The following is a 20081-nucleotide window of genomic DNA, read 5'->3' as shown; positions in this document are numbered from 1 at the left end:
GTTCTAGCCAGGATGGCAATTAGGGAAAGTCCTAAAACTGAAACAGAAGAATTGACACATGCTGTTAAATTCAAATGCGGAACATTAAAATTAACGTGGAAGGAGAAATGACATTCAGTGTCAGAAGTAACAAATTTGAAAGTCTTAAATAGTTCAATATAGAGAATACAGTTTAGACAGTTTTTATATAAGTGTGCTTTTTCCTAAAAACATCCCCCCCCAACCAAACTTTTTTTTTTTTGCTTTTTTTGCTTTTTATTTTAAGTCTTCTGTCCGTAAATATGAAAGAGGGTTACACCCCAATGTAATTCTTCATTGCCATACTAAACAGTAAAATAGTCTTTCTAATTCACATTGCTCATGGCAGTCTTATTTGATGTTGCTTTATTAAGTTTGTGATTAAAGCAGTTTGGGATTTTTGTTGGTTGTAAACTTTTGGCATAATGTGAATACCAGTCCCTTTCAAAAACAGCCTTGAGTTGCTTAATGATGCTTGTGCTGTTCCCCGCGTCTGCTTGGTTGATAACAAGGCCAGCTCCAGCATTCTGCGTAAATGCATTTCCTACCCAATCAAAATTACCTACAAGTAAAGGCAGGAATAGACAATGAGTTTCTAACATTAAAAAAAAAAAAGCAATCTCCCTAAAGGCAATCCAGCATGGTACAGTATCATTTCCCCCAGCACCTACCTTGGGCAGAGACAGAAATAAGTTTTGTGTACTAGTGGGAAAGAAAAAAATGGCCATTATGTACCAGCATGTAGTGCAAATCGTTTCTGGAAGTTCAACAGCTCTAATCCTTCTTAAGTGAAAACACGTTCTTTTATTTATTCAAAACTACCTTGCACTTCCTTTTGCATGTATTGTATTATTATTCCATTTACTTTCCTCATTGGCCTTTTCACTGCCAGGAATTAAAATTTTTTTTTTTTTTTTTCTGTGTGAACAATTTAAAGTAGATGGGATGGACAGCGGTTGCTCTGTAACACTGAGACAAACCAGTAGATCTTTTACAGACTATCCATTGATAGATACTATTTCAGGAAAGAAAAACAGGTTTTACTGTTTGTTGCCAGTTACTACGATCTTTGTTGAAATCTGAGGTAATGATCGAGCATTTCAAATCCTGGTGATCACAAGGTAAAGAAGATAATTGGATTAATGGAAAACGGGTAAACCAAGTGTTTCAGTGATTTCTTTTTATTTCACTAAAACTATAGCTATTTAAGTTCTACATTTATAACACATGCAGATTTTAGAGAAAAAACCTCTGTTATTAGAAGTCACCTTTTAAAACGATATCTGAACATACATAAAACATGAAGGTATCTGAGAAATTTACACCCTTTCAGTGTCATTTCAGCTACTTCTTGAAGATGGTAAATTGAAGCCTTCTCATAAGGGACACTTCTTCCTACACTTTCAAGTAAAAGAAGCATCAGGTCCTTAAGATGCATTTGTATTACTTTCACACAGCTTTCAATATTTCTTTCTTTTGTTTATATATATATCTCTCTAAGGATGCAAGGACAATGGGAAAGGAAAAAAAAAAACCAACTCTGCTAAGAATCCAGCTGTGTAGACAAGTTATAAGGTATTGAAATTTGATGTGGCTATTGGAAGGAATTTAAAACGGAGTAAAAAATTATTTTGGGGGAGGTCATAAAACGTTTGGGAGATGAGAGAGGAACAAGCTGCACTATTTGAAATGAAAAATAAGATTTGGATAGGTTAAGAGAGGTGTGTGGGTTTAGAGCCCATCAAGGTGAGCTCTTCAGAGTAGTTCTTGGTGGTATTTCTGTGCTACTTGGGATTCTCCATTTTTTGTGTGCGTGGGCGTGCTTCTGGGTTGCAGCTTTGCCTGCCCTCACTGCCCCTGTGATCACGGGCTTTAAGCCCTTTGCAGTAAGGCAGGGTGAGGAAGTAAGCAACTAAAAAGCATCAAGCTGCAGCATGTTAGAATGCATGTTTTCCCTCTTAATTTAGAAAATCTCATGAGTTACTTTTAAAATCAGTAGCAGTTTTCTGATCCTGCAGTTCACGCACAGCTCAAGCAGTCAGATTTTTTTTTTTTTTTTTTAAAAGATGAGTTTTTGAGCATTTGACTGATAATGAACTTTTGCTAGGTGCCATACAGTAACTTTACTTAAATACACCTTTAACCCAAAATACCAATTAGTTATGTACTTAATGTTAACGAAAGGAGGGTGTCTAAAATGCTATTACAATAAAAGGAATAAGACTTCAGAAGATGAGGGTGAAAGGCATTTGTACAGTATTTACCAGGATTCATCATAGCTTTAGTAATAATATGGGAAATGGAGAGCAGCCCATCTTCACTGGCTTGCAGAAACAGAGAATACGTTAATAATTCAATGTATTCCTACTTCATAAAATGTGTTGTGTGTGTGTTTTCAGTCTGTTTTTAAATACTGAAAGCAGAATGTTGCTTTTGAGAAACTTATTCATGGGGGGGGGGGGGGGGGAGGGGAGTTTTTGAATGAGAAGAGGCTTAAAGCTCATCTTCACGCAGGTTTCCAAAGAAATGAGACTATTATTTTAAATTAACAAGATTCCTCATTTACAAATGGGTGTTATTTCAGGCTTTTGGCTACAAAATAGAATTTCTTGAGATGTGGTTACTTACCAATGTATGCAGCTCCATCAGTTACCATGTATTTGTTACGATTTAATTTGGGAAGGGAAGTGTTCTTCTGTTCTTTAAGAAAGCATGCACTCTCTTCCTCAAGGTCAAAGAATTTCTGCCAAAAAATACAATGGAGTGGAGGTTAATGAGAACTGTTTTATAGTGGACAGAAAAAATATGGTCCATTCTCTACTGAAAATGAATTAGTGCTACAGAACAGTTTGAGTTTTATAGCCAAGCATTAATTTTAATAAAACACTGCACATTGTATTTCTTTCTAAATTCTCATAGTTTGTGATACTCACTGTGCCTTGGCATTCTGAACTATACAAAGTATATGGCTACCGCATACTAAAGGCAATGCAGTGCCAGGTAATAAAGGCTATGAAATGAACAAAGCCCCCCCATCTTTGTGTTCTGCATGATAAGAGCTGGGAACTTCTCTTTAGCTCATTTCCTCATTCATCAAGGAACACTGGGGTTTGAAGTCTGCTTCAGGATTGGATTGGCAGGCATACCAACAAGCTGAATTAATACACACTGCATACTTTCCAACAGGAAATTTGCGGATTTCAGAAACTTCTCAGGATTAGATCTGATATGGAGAGATCAAATTTACCAGACAACAAGAGAAAATGCATCTGGTTTACCCTAAAGCTGAAGTCTGAGTTAGCTTGCCTTTTTTTTTTTTTTTTTCTCCTCGAGCTGTATGCACTCCTTGCCTGCATCAGTGCCAGGCAAAAATGAGATTTCCAGTACACATCTAAGTACTGTCTGTTTCACCAAGGAAACTAATAGCTAGACACAGATTCCAAAACCAGAAGTAGAGAGTAACATGATGAAGGAGAAATTAAATATTTACTGCATGACTGGGAAACTTTGATTGAGGTGATGGTGTAGATCCTGAGAACAAACCTAATTTACAAGATATTACTGATAAAATAACTGGCTATACATCACACCTACTTAAGACATTGAAAAGCAGTATTAAAAAAACACCTGAAACTCCTTGATCGTTCTTTGGGGGTCTGTTTTCCATAATGCAAAATTCATCTCTTGAACCAGTGCTCTTGATACAAACCTCGAATGAATCCTTTTAGGTTATGGAGATGGCTTTCCAAATAATCTACTACTTTGAAAACCCAACTGTAAAATGCTAAATTCATTAGTGAAATGTAATCATCTCTGTGGTAGACTACATCGCCAGTTTGAGTAAATCAAATAAGGGTGTGTGCATAGCACACAGGCAGTTAGTTTTACAAAGCGTTCTTTACCCGGGTGATGATGTAGGTAGGCTTCAAGCTGGTTTGCAGTAAACGGCTCGAGCATCGCAAAGTGCGTTGTTACTGATTACCAGGAATGCCAGCTTTAGGTTTTATACCACTGGTTGTTTCAGAACAGCATATAAATACTCATTCAAAAATACTCATTCAAAAAAAAAATCTCTCTTCTTAATCATCAGTCTTGATCGTTACAGTTTGGTTTTCCTTGGAGAACTCTCCTCTAAGTTCTGAACAAGCTTATCTGCAGTTACTATTACCAAACATAATTAAAATGGATTAGTTGCAGACAAAAGGTAGAGTAGCCCAGAGGCTTCGGTTTATCTGACACTTCATGCTGTGGACTTTGTCAGAATCTCGCTCTTCCCCATTGGAAAATGTATCGGAATAAATTTTCTATTGTCAGAGGCTGTGTCAAAATTGCTCGGAAGAACTGTGTGTGAAATCTCGAGGCTAGTTCAGGCTCCTGACAGTTCCAGCAGTGAGGAGGAGAGTCTCTGTTCTTGGACTAACCTCACTCCCTCTCAATGATGAAAGTTTATTAGTGCTGAAGCACGTTTCGTGCATTAGAAATAAAATTCAAAGCAGTTGTGTTTTTTCAGTGGTACTGTGGTGCAATTTTATGATTGATAACTGTCACAGAGTTGTTGCCTTAAACAGTCTCTGAATTTCATATGTCATTGTGTGCTTACTTACCTGTATGTGGCATTGTTATCTTCTACAGCTAATATTTTTAATGAGTTCAAATACTAGCAAAATTCCAAAGATAGTTTTTTGAATTTAAAACCAAGCACAACAACCCAAACTGTTAAGAGTTACTGCTTTCTAAAGGGCATTTAAAAGATTATTCGATGTAAAACTAGTATCTGGCCTTTAAATGAGATTTATGTTGAATACTCACATCTGACGAAGCTGCATGGAGAAATCATGTCTTTAATTACAGATATTTAACATTAACAATTACAGCATGCCGCTTTTAAAAAAATTAGATCAAACCATCTTCTCTAGATACTGGGGCTTAGTTCTTAAACAACATCAAGACTTGCAGCTCTGTGCCTGAGGAACTGCTCTGCAAACATGCACCCACCACAGAAAGTAGGTACTTAGCCAGCCCGAGATGGAGCCGAGTATTTCTGAAAGGGTCTTGAATTTTTTGATAAAGCTGGAAGAAAATGTTCATGTTTTGCTTGGCACAACAGAACAGGAGCAGAGACGCTTAGTAGCCACAGGGTGTCTGGCTGCCAAGGGTACTCGCAGTAACTCTTCACAGGGATATGGAAGACACTGTGCGACTAATACTAATATTCCAGGGAATAGGCTAAAAACGGCCAATGGGTAAAGTACACAGTGCCAGAAAACTAAATGTAACAAGTTGTCTTCTTCCCAGTGTTACAAAATTTAGCAAAAAGTTACATACCTTGATGTAAAAACAGTCAAGCACAATAATTGTATAAGCTTAGAATTGTCATATTGTTCAGCAGATGTGCTGAATTGAAAAATCATATGTTAGTGTTCTGTTTGTATAATAATTTTGTAAGAGAGAAAATATCAGATAGAGGTAGGAAAAGGTAGAAGGCTTGAAAATGTAACGTGTTTTCCAGCAACAGTGGAGAAGCAGTTAACTCCTTGACGATGCAGATAGCAGTAGGGAAACCTGCCTGCCCTCACAAACAGAATAGACAGTGCAGCTTAACGAGCAAGTGACCCAGCACTGGCAGTAAGTAGCACAGCCAACATGCCTCCACCATGTGCCTTCAGCAGCAGTGTTATGGTAATAATACACCACCTTCTGCTGACATTTCCTTCATCTTCTCCATCCTTATTTTAGGAGTTTACAGCTTTAAAATTAAATTGGTGCTTAGGAGCAAAGGTTTCATAGTTAATTCATAACACTTTGATTACTCCTAGGGCATTTCTGGCTTTCTGAGAATTAGTGAATGGTTCAGTTTTCCCTTTCTTTTACCTTAGCAGGAATACAGCTGCACAACTCAGAAATAGATTCATGTGGAGGCTTAAGAACAACTTGTGCTGTAGCTACATATGTCTGTTCCACGCGGCGCCTTCCTGGTCTCCAGTTGTCTAAAGACACTTTGTTCCAGTTCATGCTTTCTCTGGGCCCTTCAAAAAGATCCACCTTTCTCTGGTCAGCACTGCACCCGACAGAGCTGGCCCCTTTATACCGCTCCTTCGAGAGTTAGGCTGAGCGTTCTTGCACGTAACACGTATTTAGCAGGCCAAGCACACGAAACTTAAGGAGTACGGGACTTAAGGTCCCAAGAGGCACAATAGTGAGCTCTTCACCTTGAGTTTACCCTTCACGATTCAAGCTTAACTTTCATGACCACATGTGGTTCAGTGCATAGGACAGAGCTCCCTGAATGAGCAGCAGTTTGGTATGCGGTTTACTCCTTGACATTTGTCTGTGTGCTTACAGCATTTATTTAGTCCTCAAACAAAGTTTTTTTCTCAGGAGTTCTTCCCTGTGATAATTTTTTCAGAGTACTCATATTGAGTTCGCGCTCTCAAAGCTGTTTCATTTGAATCCTATAATTATTAATGCTTATGTGAACTGGACGTGGCGCAAGATGCTGAGGAATGCATAATGAGGGATTAATTGTTTTCTAACTGCATCAATGATGTTAATTGCCCAGTATTGTCAAAGTTTTATGGAAAAAGGCAAAAAAAACCCCTGCTTCAAGGCAGAGCACGCTGTTACAATTCAACATTTGCAACTCGGAAAACGTGTCTTGCAGTCCCTGCCTCCCTGACCTCAGCAGCAGGCTGAAAACTTGCGTGCCCGGCGGCCGGCAGCTGTTGTTACTCAGGAGGCTGCCCGGCATAACAGGTTTGCAGTGCCCTGTTTCTAACTACACGTTTGCAGTTAGGCAATACCAAAACTTCCATTCAATCAGGAGGAGATTCCCATCTAACAGAGGAATTACATCTGCACGGCCTTCTCCAAGGTGACCGTGTCCCTCAGGCTGCTGCCGTTCGCAAAATGGCATACCCTGCAGCTGCAGCAAGCCCTGGGCACTCCCTGGAAACTTCCTAGCCAAAATAGTCTTCCTTGGGTTTTAAAAAAAAGGAAAACAATCACGACAAGGCATATCACAAGGAGCAAAAGCTAAACGAAAGAAAAAGGTTGTTGAATATGCCCGTGTAGGACTTGGATATGTTATCCCCAAGAGAACAGAAGATGGGGAGTCATTTCTGTCAGAACAATATTGAGATATTGGGACAGCTTAGCAATTTTAAGTATAATTTCAATCAGAACTTGTAACTTCAGCTTCTCTTAGAATTTCAGTGTTCTTGTGTATAAACACATACACGTTTGCATGACAGTATTTTCTTCACAGTTTAGCTTGACTTTATGTTTGCTCATACCCAAAGCAGAACCAAAAGGGAAAAGCAGATTTTTCCAAGAATTCAAAAGGTTTAAGTTTACTTTTTTACCTTGTTAGCTATTCCTTCTCCACTATACACACACATAGTTGTGTTTCACTTGGATCCTGTCTACAACAGATGAATACAAAGGAAATGCAGTTTTTAAAAAAACCTGCTCATCTGACATGTTTCGGCTTTGTAAAGGAGTGCTTCGTTATGAAGCCTGTGGCACCATTTTGGCCAAAATCGAATTGATACCAGTAAACTCTGAGCCGTGGGCTGTTTCTCCTACCAAGGCTTGTTTAAGGCAGTGATTTACCCAGTGTGTGGAAGGTGTGATGCACAGCACAGAGGTAGCCGAGGGCTGTTGTACCTTTACAGCTATTTACGTCTGGGGCAGTCTGATTTTTTTACTGGAAATTGTATTTCTATTTTCTAACTACAGATATTCTAGCTAGACTATCTACCTAGAATAGTCTTTTTTTTTTCCTTCTAGCATTTAGTACTTGACAGATTCTGTACTGAAAATTTTACCTGCTGTAAATAGATGGAAATGGATATGAGTATGTAGAGCATTAGGTGCCACTTAAATAAAAAATAATCTTGAATACATACATAGAATTTTGATGATAAATACGGAACAAGCCAGAAGTTAATCGAAATTGAAGTGGCTTAAGCAGTGTCAGCCATGTATGGGTAGTTTGACTTAAAAACGTGCTTTATGCTGCTTCTTACCTAGGAAAGTTGTAATAACAGTATACGTTACAACAAAAATCCCTATTTCTAGATATGCATAAATACCACTTAGCATCTACAACACAAGTAGTACTTGTTTTTTACATTTGTTGTTGATTTTAAAAGGCCAAAATGATTTTGTGGATTATCAATTTAAGAAATCAAAGTAATCCAGCAGATTATTTAAGACCGTTGTCTGAAAAAAAAAACCCAAAAGAAATTGATCCAAGGAAAATTGATCCAAGATGGCTGATTTCCAGTGTGCCTCAATTTCATAAATATGAGCTGTATCAAACTGAAAGTAGTACTAACCATACAATCTGGTCTCTATTACAAGTGTAACATATATGGTATTTCTCACTTTCCTGCATTGTATGTCTAATGTAGTCACATAATGGTTGTTCTAGTCTTCACAGTTCTGAATTTGTAGCCTGAATTTAATGTAAAATCGTCATTATTTTTTCTTGTGCTTCATACTTGACTAAAGGAAAAGGAGATGCTTACGCAGCTGAACAGTAGGTTACACGAATCTGGACTAAAATGCGTTTTTGTGCTGTCACGTTTATCAGCCACTATAAAGAAGACATCTGACTACGGTTCAGGCCGTTAGCTTTGCCATGTTTTACATGGGCTGTCCACCACACAGACTGCCTTTTGGCATCATTCTATTTTTCTGTCTTAATTTCTATGTCTGTTACTACTAGTTAATTATATTACATTCAGTTCATTATATTACATTTTCTGTGTTATTTAATGAAATGTAAAGGCTTTGATATTAACAGAAAACACTTCTCAGTTGTGAAGTTCTCTTGATTTTTTTTTTTTTTTGGGGGGGTGGGAATTAGATTTCGAAGTAATATGGATTATACTTACAACTTTCAAACTACAGCTTGGAACTTCAGTGCAAATAGCTTTCAGAGACGAAACAAAGTTAAAAGTAAGGGGATCTGTGTCTCTTGAGAAACTTATGAGAAGTCGTACTTTAATACTTCGTAAAACTAATGCTTCTCTTATCTTCCCGTCTAAATATGGCCAGTACCTGTGGAGAGAGAATACAATATACTCAGAGAATTAAAAAAAAATTTGGATTTTTATGCAGCCAAGTGTAGTCATCATAGAGAAAGCGAAACACATGTGAATTTCATTTTCTGTCCATTGAAGGAATGCCATTCTCATTTAAAGGGGTTTTCACTAAACAGATCTGCCAGCACCCTTTTTTGTGTCATTCTGCCTTGCACCACTACTGTCACTGGGGGACAGTGAGGTTGTGGCTGGTCGAGCACATCTTCCATCTGCGTAGGTGCGTGGAGAGCTGCCAAAACACTTGCACAAAATACAGGTACCTTCTCTGCCCATAGCTGGGAGAGTTACTCCTCTGTCAGTCACCAGTGCCTGTGGTGGGAGCAGTGGAGCTCTTGCGGTGCCAGAGAACGAGCAGAAGAAGCTACAGCTAGAGGGTGCTGCTTACCCAGCCCAGACAGAGGGACAAGAAGGCTTTTTTGTTGGTTACGCAAGTTAGGGAACAGGAACAGATTTCTGAACTCCTCAGCCATGAGAACAAAGTAAGGAAGAGTACAGGAGATAATGTCAACTCCAACACTGTAACAACAGTTCTACATACTAAGAACATTCCAACATCAAGAAGAAATGGAAGGGACGCACGTTGTGGAGCTGAAGTTCCAACAGCACTACCCATGCTTCTTTCACTGCGACAGAGGCTGTACATAATGAGTTTACTGGAAAAACCCTCTTGTGGATATGAAACAGCTTATGCTTGATATCAGTCAAATGATAGTTATTTTTATGAAAAATGTGAACAAAACATCTTTCATTATGCAAAACTGGAAAAAAGCATGTAACCACATGTTTAGTTTGGCTTAACTGTGTTCAACTAAAGTACATGGATGGCATGGTGAGCTTTACTAGACGCTCAATTCATTGCAAGTGTTACGGAGAGTAGGAGGGACCACTGGATCCTGACCTTCTCAGTTGGATGGTTTTATTACACTGTGGCTCCAGTTTTGGGTCATGAGTGCTTTTTAATGGTCGATACAAACTGCGTGTTTAAAGATTACATGGGTTTGTTTGTTTTTAGCAACTCTGTTAACTAAAATGTGATGTAACTCAAATGTAATCTGTGCTGAATTTGGAATTTTCATGTGTATGTATATTTCAATAAAATAATGACATCCCCCATGTTGTCTACAAGAATTCACATGTTATTTCTCTCTTAACACACCACACTCTCAATCTCTCTCTCTCTCTCCCCCGCCATGTTGAATTATCTGTATGATACTCATAAAATGCCAGTAGCTGTGGTATCAAGATGGTGAATACAATAGTGTAAGAAATAGGATTCATATATACGCAGGTTCTTGTGTTCCTGGGTCCCAGTCACTTGCAGACGGTCAGACTAGACAATTTCTGATCTCCTTCAATAGGCAGATCCAAAGCTTAGGACCCAGAACTGGAAATGTCTTCTTAGGTCCCAATTCTGCTCCCATTTAAGTCAATGGCAGAACTCTCACTGATTTCAATAAGAGCAGAATTGGGCCCCAAGAAATTGGTCCACAGTAGTAACTACTCTCCTGTGGGTTAATTTTCTGCAGCAGACCTTATTGGCATTATGAGGTAACATGCTAGTCCTGGACACGAACACTCACCGTTTAGCATTGGTGTCAATGATGATGGGCAAGTAGTCCATGACAGCTATGTATACAAACTGCTTCGCATCATCGATAACATTGTATATAGCTTCAATATCCAGGACTCTGTCCTTTGGGCAGAAGAGTTTAGGTGAATTCTGTGAAGGGAAAAGTTCAAATACGTCATTTAAAAATACATGATTTATTTTCTCTCCCCCTCATTCTTCTTGAGATGGCAAGTGGTACCCTTTATTTTAGTAGAGAATATTGGCTGATCCCTGCAACTGTCCTGCTAGAACTCAAAGGTACCAAGGAGAGTTATTTGCTTAATTTCCCCTTGAAAGCCTCACCATTTAGATGCAAGTGTGGGTAAAATGGAGAAGACACAACCTTCAAAACATCCACTGTCATCAAAGAAGCTCTAGTTGAAGTTACGTTTCAGAGAATTTTGTTCCAAAGAGTCCCAAGACTGATTACTATCAGGTGGAGTAATATCTGTGTTCTTGCCACACGAGCCTGATCTGTCACTTGCGACCAGGAATTAAGTCTATTACATTAGTTCTGTTTAAAGTGCCCCCAAAGTGACCATTTGCTCAGTCGCTATTGCAAGAAACTTATCTTTAAAACCTCACTTCAGGTATAAATTACCTCTTCACCTGGTACTGAGCCAGTCAGCGGTAAGCCCAGATTTCAGCTTTTCTGCCTCGTGTGTAGGGGTGTGGAATGGGTGTGCGAGGCGAAGCCAGCCGGAATCGCCCCTCTGGGGCAGAGGCGCCCGGGGCTTTCTGCTCTTCTGCCTGAGCGGGGAGAGGGAAGCGGAGCCACCTGCCAAGTGGCTCACAGGCAACGGCACGCTTCCTGGGAGCAGAGGTTGTTAAGGGCACTTTACAGGGCTAGCGCCAGTGTCACTTGTCCTTTTCTTAACAGCTGGCCCTGCCACATCTCTACCTTCCTGCTGCTGTATCACCTTCTCACCTTTGTTATCTGCTTGGGTTGCAGCTGACGTCTAGATGCGTATCTTTTCTTTAGGGACGGATCCTGGGGTTTTGATTAGTCTCTTTTTTTTTTTTTTCTTTCTGTACCATGCCTATTCACGGGGGTTTCTTAATCATTGACTGGTGTTCTTAAGGATTTACTACAACTAAGTTCAGAAAATACTAGAAAATTAACCGTAGCACGATTTCAAGACCAATATTCCAGATCCGTTCCTGAACACTAAGGAAAACAACCGAAACCTTTTACATTTTATCAGCCAGTGTGGAAGACTGTTTTGTTGCTAAGCAACATTAGAACCGTAATTTCCAAGAATAAAAAGAATAATTCAATGACTGCACGTTATGCTTGTTGTTTTATACAGAACGAACATTGAAAGTGAAATACGTTTGCAAAGAATGAGTTTCGATTCAAGAAAAAGTGTGAAGTGATTTTGTTAAATATAATTTATGTCTATTTTCTGAAACTTCGCGGAGGCCGTTGCGATCACAGGCTCCTTCAGTACTTTTCTCAGCATTAGTTGTATAGTACTTGCTATTCTGATCAAATACCCATTTGACACTTCCCCTAGCAGAAACGGGCCCTTATTCTCACTGGGCCTCAGTGCCTTCCGGTGCCCGGGGCAGGGGGTGTGCTGCCCCAGGCGGAAGGGCAATGTGGGGCTGGGGGAAGGAGTGGCACAGTGCACCCCTGCCCCGCAGTGGCCGTAAGTGAACAGCCGGGCTCGTGGAGACTTTCTTCTTTACTTATCACTATATCAGGAACAGACAGCAACGTTAATACTCGGTTCCACCAAACCAGCCCAGTGCAGCTCCAGGACTGCCTTTCAGTGGGGCACGCTGGCAAACACAGAGAATTTGCTAGTAGGTGAGAAATTCACTGAAGAGCCTGTTTTCAGGAAGGAAGAACCAGCCCAGCTGGCTGTGGCTACAAATTCAGGTAGCTCTTGGAGTTGGACTTCACTGATCTGAGCTTCTGGAATACCAGTGACGCCCTTCCTTTTGTTTTCTGACATGGGATTTCAAGAGAAGAGGCCTTTGTTGCCCAGGTGAAAGGAAAACACAAATCACAGGGAGGAAGTGAACGTTCTGCAAACTGCAGAAGAGCTTTTTTTGTAGAGCCTCTTTCCCCCTGTGTGTGTCTAGCGTCCCACGTTCCTTAAAGTTGGCCTTGCCCAGCTTTCATCACTCTGTGCCCCTCCAGGACTGGCTTTCAGCAGGATTCCTCCATTTCTTACAGGCTGCTTAGAAGGGAGGAGGAGTTCATTTTACAGCTCCTCGACTGACTGTCCAGAAGTCAGTCTCGAATTTAAGCTAGTCCTTAGGACTCTCCAGGATCAATGGAAGCATCTGTCTCCTCAGTTGCCTATTAATTCGGGCTGTCTTAGGCACCGCCAGATTTTCACTCCAGAATGGTTCTCTGTCTCTCCCCTGACTGTAGGAGTGTGAAAAATCCTGGCCGCCTGAATGCTGCGCGGCTCCCAGCAGGCGAGGGCAAACCCTGCCCTGTGTAACCACTCGTCTGCACCGACATCCTGTGCCAGTGGCTGCACAACTTGAAAGGGTGCTACGTGCCTTGTGGTGTTCTATGCCTAATCTGCTCTAAAGCAATGCGGTTTTGCCCCTTGTTTTATACCGAAGGGTAAATAACTATTAGCAGCTTCATTATATTCCTGATTATTTTTTTAAAAACAACAAAGGGGTTGCTTTTACTCATGTAATTACCTCCAAAAAGAAAGACGCTCTGCATCTTTCATCATCTCTGTTGCTCTGTGCGCTTTTCCCAGTTTTGCTACATCACTGCTGAGATGGAGGACTGCTCCATTTCTTCCCATTAAAAATACACACACAGACGGTGCTTCCATGGGGATTGCTGCTTGAATTTTAGAAGTTTTAAAATGTCATTTAAAAATAAAGCTAAAGTATATAAAGTTCTACAGAAATATGAATGCTTTCAATGGAACAGGGTGAAGAGGATTAATCCGTATAAATTACATTGATAAAAATGCACGCTCTGATATCAAGCTTATTCTGTGTCATTTTAAATGTCTGATTAACAGTTCATTTACTCCCAAGTCATTCACCTTCTATCTACTAGTTTAAATAAATAACCTAATTTGAAGAGCCTCCCTATCATTTTTTTGAGCGCGAGAGGAAAAGCGGTAACATTAGAGAGAAAGGGAAAAAGAATAAAGCTCAAACAAGATTCTGCAGCATCTTCAGTCCTGGCAAATTGCACGTAAGAGCTATGTCAGAGAAATCAGAATGAATAAATAAATAGTGATTTGCCTCTTCTGCATCATAGGAAAAGGCAAAGAACTTTTTAAAAACCTTTCAATTCCAGGCTTCTCCACAAAAGCATACCTATTGGAATAACCGTTTTCCCAGAGAACAGAATGCTTTGGTTTTCCAGCATTGTGAGACTATCAATCAAGTTCTGTCTTGTGTAGGTGACAGCTGTAGTGGTCTTATCTCTATAGTTGAGTTTCCAGTCACTCATGAGAATCTCAATTTTAGTAGCTGCCTTTGGTTAAGGACACAGAAGTAATGTGCATCTTCTTCAGTTAGGGCCAATTTAGAGAAATAAGTTTAGGCTTAATTTACACCCTATGTGTTCCTATTCATGGAAATTACCACCCATGGTAATATCTCCCTGACAGTAGCTGTCAGGGAGAACACAGCATTATGATGGACTTATTGCAGGGAACCGTGAACATCTCTGTATCAATGAGAAGACGCTTGAGATTCTTTTCACAGTTGCTACTAACGTCTGCCTAACCTGGTCTCACTACTCCGTAGTTTGTAAAGGACAATATTAGGAGAGTAAGCAGATGTTAAATTTCCAGGTCTTCCAAAAATCTAGTGTGTTAAATAAGTTTCTTCCCTTCCCTCCCTCTTTGCAACTGTATTCACAACTTACCGACACAAAAGCTTCCGATTTTGTCTCGTTCAGCTGCAGCGTCAGTTTATTTTGAGTATCGTACACTCCGTATAGTCTCTTAGACCAACTTGGAGGTATTTTATTCTTGTATCTTAATGAGCTGTACAGGGCAAATATCCTTTGTAAATCCAGCACCAGGCAGCTACAGTTGTATACGATGACGCCAAGTTCCTTCATCTGTGAAATTAAAAGTTCGTATCATTAGTGATATTTTGGCTGATGGATCTGTGGAAGTACGCGGCAAGAAAGTAGGAGTGTCTGATGGGTATCTTCCAGAAGCATGCCATGCGTTCAGCAGTAGTACTGTCAACTACAAGAACATTCCTAACAATACTCTTAAAGGCAAACACATCAGCTAATCTTCAAAGTCAGGAACAGACAAAAGCCGGAACAGGGTTTGTATGTTCAGTGTATGTCAGAGCTGTGTGTCCTGATAGAATACAGCTCACCTCATGGACAGATGCAACAACTTAGGATCGATACCCATTTGGCACAGGCGCCATATTGTTATAGGTGTTGCCCAAAGTTTACTACTCTTGGCTACAGGGGGTTTTATTCATTTATTATTTTTATATTATTTTGTTTACAGGAAATTCATTCCTTCTGCTGGATGATGTAGGAACTGGTACCAGTGACAGTTTTGTACTTCAGAAACAATTTGTTTTCTGTGAGTTCTGGAAAAGGTGAAAGAAGGGGACTTATGTTATTTCTCTGCTGGAGAAGAAATATGATGCTCCAGCTTCAAATAAAAGGATGAAAAATCAGGTGTTTAATACTATCAGTAGCTAAATTTACCGTGCTATTAAATCCAGCATGATCCAGTATATAGCGTACCCAGTTAGGACACAAAAAGGTTGGGTTCTTAATTCCTCCATTGCTATGACACGGTACCTTACCTAGGGTACTCCAAATTTCTGGGTGTCAGTTTCTTCATGTGCAAAAATGGAGATAATGATACTCTTCTCATGAAAAGTACTCTGTAAGCATCAACATTCTCACATATAAAGTATGAGGAAAAATATCTCAAGTAAATACAGACATCGTAGTACAATTGAATGCTTTATCCTTCTATGGACAGTCTCACGTCTCCATTTAAGTAAAGGCGCGTCTCCTGGTCATCATAAATCTGGGTTTGGCAGAGATTTCATTAATTGCAGATCCCTAGTACTTAAGTTGTTGACGGAATTTCATTTAGAAACATATTGCCTGGCTTCTGTAATCAAGGCGTGACCACACGCACACTCTCTCCCTTCCTTTGCTGTGTAATAGCTGAGGAGAGCGCTGCTGTGGGCACAGATGCTATTGACCTCTCCTTGTCTGCATTTCACACTAGTTCAGCCATCTCCAAAAATAAAGCAAGAAGAAAACCTGCGTGTATATGTTTGATAACAGTATGTAGGATAAATATTTCAAGCATTCGTGCTAGTTTTCTGCAAGCAAACTCTCTTGGTAGCATGTCTCGAAAGTCTGTCTGGCACGATGAGGAAGATAAGGGGAGTACGAACTCTCCAGCGTGCTCATCCTTTGACACCAGAAAATCCTCACTGGTTTTATTCCCTTAGATGAGCTCTCCCCAGTTACCTGGAGTAGTTTCTGGTAGGAACGTATCTTTCTGTAAAGCCTGTGGGAACTCTGAACCCCACACTGTTATCTCAGCGCTTGCTCCTTGCCCAATTCTCCCTGACTGCAGATGAGAACCTCTCTGCAAGAGTGGGCAGAGGAAAGGACGTGAAGGATAGAACTGAACCTCCAGCTCTCTTTCTACGGTGGGGAGAGGAAACAACAAATCCCAATACTCCAGTGAGAATGAAACTCGATGGGTGACACCTTCTTCGGGTCCCCGACCTGGAAATACCACATACAGAAGAATATACAGTGCTGAGCGATCTCATTCCCAAATATTTACTGAATAGTTGCAACCACAGGAACATTACCTAGTATTCTTCCTGCCTAAATCAGAATATTTCTGCAAGCTTCTTTAATTCATAAAAAAATGTGGAATTCCTCCATTAGCCTGCACAACCTGAAATTCGTGGAGACTACTTGCCGCACTGCAGCCTTTCGTTTATGGGTAAGGCAGTAAATTCATTTCGACGATAAATATAAATTATTCCAAGCCATGCCCAACATCCTAGTCAAAGAGTTTATTTGGAATAACATCTTTGGGTTTTCCCCCGGGCGCCTGTATCTTTGAGGATGCTCCTGTATTCAGTTCTAGGCTGTCCCTTGTGCTCTATGCACTGTTTGTCTCCAAACATTTTTAACTGTATGTTATCACTGTTTTCACCGTGTGCTGCCAATACTGTCCTCTTAATTGCCAGGCATGCCATTGCAAAGAACTTACTAATAGTATTCTTTTACATGTATCTGCATAATGTGGTTTAATCGGCTTTTCATGGCGGTTAGTTGATTCTGACATAATTATGTGGTTACAGTTTTCCTTTCATTTATCAGTCCCATTATTACTATTCCCTTTTACCCCTTCCATTAAAAGTAAAGATAAAACAGCGTCCTCGCAGCATACCAGAACTGCATCTGTGTGAGCAGCTCTCCTCAGAGCAGGAGTGCTCGCCGTGTGTCCTCTCCCTGTCTGTGAATTCAAGGATTGCCCTTCTGCCTAAGTGCTTCCCTGTGCGCAGAGGTAGGGAGGATGCCTGGGGCACTAACGGGTGTTTTTTTAAGCGCATTTTTTCCAGATCCACACCTAGCCTGACTGTAAAACGAAGCATTAGCCTTGCCTTACTGCCAGCCTCTCCCACGAGCAGCCGTGCGCGGGGAGCAGCCCGTTTTGCACAGAAAGTTATACTCAAATCGCAGACACCATTTCAGGAGATGTATTTACAGTGCAGTAACGAGCCCTGGCTTCCCGCGGCGTCGTGTCTTGCAGCTGGCTTCTCTGGAGGCAAGCACCGATCAAAGCCTTCCCTGCTTCTGAAGCCGTGATAAGAGCTCTCCCCCATGTGAGTTCCCTGGTACATGATACAGACCGGGCTCCTCCTTTTCCTCTCTGGGAAAACACAGTTATCCTCTTTACCCAGCTGCCTGTTTTCATTAAGCTTTTATGAATTTAAGTTCAAATTTCACTGAACCTGAAAAGTAGATTCAAAGTTACTGGAAGAGGGCAGACAGCAACTCCGATGCTTATTGTGCAGACCTCATTTTCTTAGGAAACCAGGTTCGATGTCAGCCTGTCACCTCGTGACCATCTTGACTTAGGTATGTTACATCACCTTGAAATGAAAACAATACAAAGAGTGCACACGTGTATGCAGTAAAACCCCAGCCGCCTCCCTTCTTGTGAACAGCCCCAGTAGGTTTGGAGACCAAAAAAATACTCCGTTTCAGAAGCGTCTTCCACACCGAGCCTGTTTTTACTGCCGTACTCTGAGGTGAGGAGAGACTGCTCTTTTCCCAGTTAATCACAAAGCCTATCACCCTGCAGGCACTGCAGAGAGCGGGCAGCAAGGATGCGCTAGCGACAGATTTAGTATGAAGTGGTATGTCATCTAGATAAGGGAAAAGACTTTCTCTTCAGTTTGAGAGCTGCTGTTAGTACAGACATTTTTTTTTTAATAGTCTCAGAGGAGAAGCAGAAAAAAACATTTATATTGAAAGAACCAAAATCTGAGCGTTGCCCCCTGATTTGCAGTGACTGAAACTTGCAGCTAAGCAGCATCTGAGGTATCTGTTAAGGTAAAATCCTTCAGGGCAAGAGCTCTTAAGGGAAGGGAAGGATTTCTTCATCCTGAGTTTTTAAAAGCAACTCACACAGTAATGAAAACATCACTGAAAAATTAAAGTGAAGAAGATCTCAAGAAATCAAACCCTTAATAAAACTAAGGAAGATAAATCTGAAATGAAAATAGTCACAAATTTGATTGTCTCAAGATGGAACTGAAATATTTGGATGTTAATGTTGCAGAGTTACTTGTGAGTGACATTTTCAGAGCGTGTGCTGGGGGCTGGGGACAGGAATGGTTTTCTGGATAGAGAATTTTGTGTCCTCTCACAAGCAGGTTTCTTTCCCTCTTTGCTAAGAGCCACCACGAGTGCTCTTCTCAAAGAATGACAATGTCTGGTTTTCCTTGTTCCCCATGCCATTTACATTTGTACAGAGCAAGTATTAACAGCTACCAAAGCACCATTTGTCTTGGGTTTTTTTTGCCAATAAGGGCTTTCTTAAAGCACCAGAGAAGTAAATGGTTAAACAAGGCTCAAGAAATGGTGGCTTATACCCACTGTTCAATGATGCTTTAACTACAGATATCAGGTAAGCTACAAAAAGTAACAAATAAGGCCTAGCTAGAAAAATACTGATTTTTATGACAAGAGGAGAAATTCCTTACAAAGGAATTTGCTCACAAAGAGCAGGACTTCTGCTTGTTCTTTCCGCTTGTACATTTGTAGGCATCATATAAGAAATTAAAAGAACGCGGGAAAAGAACCCTAAAGAATACAGGTTGTGGACCCGTAACGCTGTAAGCTTCCTCAACTGAGAAACAGCGTGGGCGAGGCTTTTCAAATACGTTTGGATCATGGGTTAGACAGGGCGTACAATGTGTCCTTACCCTGCATTGTGCAGAGCAGACAGTGTGTTTTACATTTAACTTGAGCTACACTCTTAAGAGACAACCCCACCGTGCAGGCAAGGTACTATTTGACCTAGATAAAAGTGGCACAATCTGGTTCGCAGCTTGCACCATCTGAATTGTGACAAACGGAGTAGGAGGCTTTGGAAAACTCCTTGCTAATTTCTTTTAAAGTTTTTAGTAATTGCTCACACTCGAGCCTGATCCTGAAAATGATGTGCAGCTTTCCTCCGGCATTAACTGCCGTTTGCCCCAAAGCTCTGGCAACCGGCAGGTGCCAGGCATCCGTTGCCTGTGCTAGAGAAACTCTGGATTAACTACAAGTAGTCTACTGCACACTAAATTTACTAAGTTGACTTCATATATACAGGACTGTGTGTGCATCCGCCATTTACCTGTGTTTGAAAAAGTATTTAATTATCCTTTCAAGCCTGTGATATTTTTAATGACCAATATCCAAATGAATGACTGAACAAAACCAGAATCACAACAGGGTAGAGTAATGGAGTAACAAAAAACACGCTATATTGATAAATCAATTACTAAGGCCTAAAAGGACCTAAGGTTTTCAATAGCTTCTAAAGAAAAATAATACACGACGTATTACTTACCACCTTAGAGCCAACCACAGATATTTACAGTGGTAAACTCATTGTCTCTTAATAAAACGTGCTCCAATCATTTGGCTTGCCTGCACTCCAAACATATGGTTCCTTTTCACTTGGTTATCAGTCTTGCCTGACCCCTACTGCAAAACCTCCCTTATGTTTTCATCTAGTATCATTTAATGCTCAATGAATCTTCTTCCAATCACACACAGCGTCATCTATGCTGCCTCTGTGCGGCTATTCTTTACCTCTCACCAAAAC

General features: G+C 40.5%; 1 protein-coding gene across 2 annotated transcripts in view; it reads right to left on the bottom strand.

The window, feature by feature from the left end:
- Positions 1 to 344: 344 nt before the first annotated feature.
- PLD5 (phospholipase D family member 5) overlaps positions 345 to 20081 on the bottom strand; it is a gene marked incomplete at both ends in the record, with an annotated part of 187685 nt that continues 167948 nt past the window's right edge. For both annotated transcript variants that reach the window (XM_082481775.1, XM_082481776.1), the window contains 5 exons: positions 345 to 580; positions 2647 to 2761; positions 8919 to 9084; positions 10709 to 10848; positions 14603 to 14800. In XM_082481775.1, coding sequence (XP_082337901.1) covers positions 345 to 580; positions 2647 to 2761; positions 8919 to 9084; positions 10709 to 10848; positions 14603 to 14800 — 855 coding nt within the window. The remainder of the gene's footprint in view (positions 581 to 2646; positions 2762 to 8918; positions 9085 to 10708; positions 10849 to 14602; positions 14801 to 20081) is intronic.

The sequence above is a fragment of the Vanellus vanellus genome (genome assembly GCF_965231255.1).
Source record: "Vanellus vanellus genome assembly, chromosome: 3".
NCBI lineage: Eukaryota > Metazoa > Chordata > Aves > Charadriiformes > Charadriidae > Vanellus > Vanellus vanellus.
Note: the sequence above shows the minus strand (reverse complement) of the source record. Positions and strands in the feature narration are given on the sequence as shown.